Source organism: Lactuca virosa, chromosome 3 (genome assembly GCF_052849685.1).
Source record: "Lactuca virosa cultivar CGN04683 chromosome 3, Lactuca_virosa_CGN04683_v6, whole genome shotgun sequence".
NCBI classification, from domain to species: domain Eukaryota; kingdom Viridiplantae; phylum Streptophyta; class Magnoliopsida; order Asterales; family Asteraceae; genus Lactuca; species Lactuca virosa.
Genome location: NC_136428.1, coordinates 164,669,906 through 164,673,383, shown reverse-complemented (window position 1 = coordinate 164,673,383; position 3,478 = coordinate 164,669,906). Strand labels below are relative to the sequence as shown.

Sequence of the window (3,478 nt, the reverse complement as noted above, 5' to 3'; positions counted from 1 at the left end):
GTTTTTGAAATGTTTTGATCACTTATAAAAGACATAAGTAATCTTTTGAAAGATGTTTATAACAAACATTTACACAATTATCATTGTGTTCAACTTGTATTCCCCCTCTTAAAAGCATTTAAAACAATTTAAAAGATTGATTATAGGGGTATGAACTCACCTTATGTGGGTGATTCAAATAAATATGCGCGTAAGGATTAGAAGTTCCACAAATGAAGTCCCGAGACACAAACGAGTCCTAAATGCCATATATTGACATATATTGGCATGAATATAGTGTTTAGAAGCAACCACATGCAAGGAAACACCTTTACGGACTAGGAAACACTTGGACCAAGTGTTAGAATCACATGTGATTCATCAAAGGGGAGTGTACGACAACAATAGGGAGTGTGCGGCCTTGGTGTTTACGGCCAGGAGAGTTTACGGCCAAGGGGTTTACGGCCAAGGGAGTTTACCGCCGTAAACTCCTCGAGATCACCCTCAAATCGTTTGTTCCAGGTGGTTAGGCTAGTGATTCTACTAGGTAGCAAGTGTATGAAAGGAATACTCTCGATTTTGAAGCCTTAAAGGGGTTTTCGGCCAGCAAGAACAAGTGTGTGTTCTTGGTGTTCTTGGTGAAAGATGAAGATCTTGAAGATCTACCCAAAAAGATGATTTCCATGGATGAAATCAAAGGGTGATTCATGATTAAGAAGAATAACAACAACTAGATGGAAGAATTACTTACGTTTTTGAAGATCGGGGATGAAGAATTCGATGATACTTGAGAGAGAATGGATGTTCTTGACTTGAAAGTGTAAGAATGAAAGAAAAGTGAAGGAAATGAGACTTAAGGGGGGAGTTTACGGCCAACCTTGAGTTTACGGCCGTAAACTCATGTGTTATGGCCGTGAACTCCTTTTAGTGGTGTTTAAGGCTTGGATGTTGTACAGTGACTCTAGCAGGTACTTCCTAACACTCATTCCTTGAATGTACCAGGCGTAGAACACTCAAACAGACTCTAAATATTGCTAAAAGATAGCAAGAGCGAGTCTGACTTATGGTTGATTGTACTGACTTTACAAGGAAAAAAATTTCGGGTTGTCACACTATAGGTCATTTTTTTACTAGTGTACAGAACGGTAATGAAATGGATAATAAGAAAATAAGATCTAATATCCTATATATAAGAATCTAATAAGAGTCCTAATAGAACTCTACTTGGAGAGCAAGAAAAAAACATCAACCTTACTGAACAAGAAAGTTATGACAGATTGTCAAACTCTCTGGCGATAGTTTCCGGGAAGTATCACCAAAAAAGAAATCACATGCATACGATTGGTTCAGATCATATTAACCAGTGTCCTTCTTTGTCATGCATTCTAATGATCTCTTTTGACCTCACATTTACACGAGGCCTTCTTTGTCATGCATTCTAATGATCTCTTTTGACCGCACATTTACACCTACTGTAAGTGCATAACTTACTTGTTGACTGAATTTCATCCCAAACACTTCGAAGCTTGGTGTAATATGCTGAAACAATACTCATACCTCCTTGGTGTATGGTGGTAAGGGTGCGTCGTATTTCGTAAGCTCAAGCTGCATTTTCTTTTTCGAATCTTTCTATAAGATCTTTACATATGTCGCGAGCTGTGATTGCATATTTGCTTATTTGACATTCTTTTTGATCTCCTTTTCCATTGAACTCGAGAGCCAACCTCTCACCATTGCATTGCATTGCTTCTAATCTTATTTTTAGCGAAAAATGCGTTGGTCATCTCACTTTGCCAATCACTATATTTGCCATCGCGAAGAAGGTTTTCCCCAAAAAAGTTTTGTCGGGGATTATCTGAGGGAGGTAAGAAAATATGGTGAGGAGATATCCATGATCGATTTGTTTCCCTTCGAGCGACTACCGAGTTTTCTTCGGTCATGATTGAGTATGAAAAAAACTTGTGTTTGGATCTCAGGTTTTGCTCTGATACGTTTAGAAGGAATCATTAAGAAGAAAGCCAGGGGCATATTTTCTAAAGTAAAGTGACTTTTTTTTTCTAATGATGTATTTTTATTTTCTATTAATATTAGTTTTATTAAATTAAAAAAAATATGAATGGTGGAATGATCGAGTACGGGAATTAATAACTATAACCAATATTATAACTGAGCTTACAATCACATTTTAAAATATTTATTTGTGAATTCGACTCAACTTAGTTTACCGACATGAAATATGTCTTTTTTGAAATGACGAATTGAATATATAATAAAAAAACCTAGAAATTAGCAGGAAGCAAAAAACTAAGAAGAGGTGAATACATGTCGACGAACCAAATCTTGTCGACACGGCCTGACTACACAAATTGACTTTGATGGAACAGCTTTGAAAGTGGGTTATTAATGCTATGCATCTTCATTTCGCCACTTAAACCATCTATTCATCATCTCACTTTCCTTTATATAAAGCCTCCCCAAATCTCATTAAAAAAAAAAAAAAACACAAACGAACTAAGTGTTCAATTCTACGTTTTAAAGCTTCTTCTATAACTTATCGAGTGAAAAAAATGGCAGAATACGGAGGAGATCAGACATACGAAAGAGAAGGTCGGCAAACAGATGAGTATGGCAACCCTGTTCAGAAAACTAATGAGTACGGAAACCCACTTAACTCTACCACCGACGAAACCATGGGTGATTATGGTGTCACTGCTCACCAGGGTCTAGGTCAGGCCACCGGAGCAACTGAATCTTATCAAAACCAACCTAGCGCCACCCCTTTGTCCGGCAACATTGGCATAGGAGCTGGGGCAGGCTACGATCAACATAGAGAAGAAGTCCACGAGAAGAAAGGGGTGACGGAGAAGATCAAAGAAAAGCTTCCCGGTGGTCACAACACGGACCAGCATCAAAGGGTTTCCACAACAACAGCAGGCGGTGTTGGTGGTGGTGGTTATGGGGAAGGGGAAACCCAGGAGAAGAAAGGGGTGATGGAGAAGATCAAAGATAAGCTTTCTGGGCATTAGATCCTATGATATCTTTGTGACGATGCATGTGTATATAGAATAATGAGATGGCAGAATAATAATCTGGTGTATTTGGTGTCGTTTGTCATGTATGTTCTTGATGAGTAACAAGCATAGAGGTGGGATTGACGATTGTATTGTGTGTTATCTCGTATGTAATTTGGTTTAGTTTTATTGCGTTTTTCGAAGATACTTCGGTGTTCTAGAGCTTATAGTTAATTACTTAATTTCCTGTCTTAATTGTGTAATTGTGTTTAATCCATGTTGCTCTTATATCGTTTTAATGGACGATGTTATCGTGCAAGTAAACATGGGCATCATAAAATTTGGAATAATCAATCAATTATCACTAATTCTAACACTACAACCCATGAGTAGTGTGCAATAGCCATGTCGTTTGTATTATCACCACAAAATGCCAAAGTATGTGAGAGAATCTTCCCTTCTCATAGATTACATTTTGCAAACCTCCA

General features: G+C 37.8%; 1 protein-coding gene across 1 annotated transcript; it reads left to right on the top strand.

Annotated features, from left to right (window-relative positions):
* Positions 1 to 2,405: 2,405 nt before the first annotated feature.
* LOC145162717 (dehydrin DHN1-like) lies at positions 2,406 to 3,197 on the top strand. Its single transcript, XM_079081792.1, has one exon. It carries the CDS (start codon positions 2,547 to 2,549, stop codon positions 3,003 to 3,005), a length of 459 nt encoding a protein of 152 aa, XP_078937918.1. The 5' UTR covers positions 2,406 to 2,546; the 3' UTR covers positions 3,006 to 3,197.
* The last annotated feature ends 281 nt before the right edge of the window (positions 3,198 to 3,478 follow it).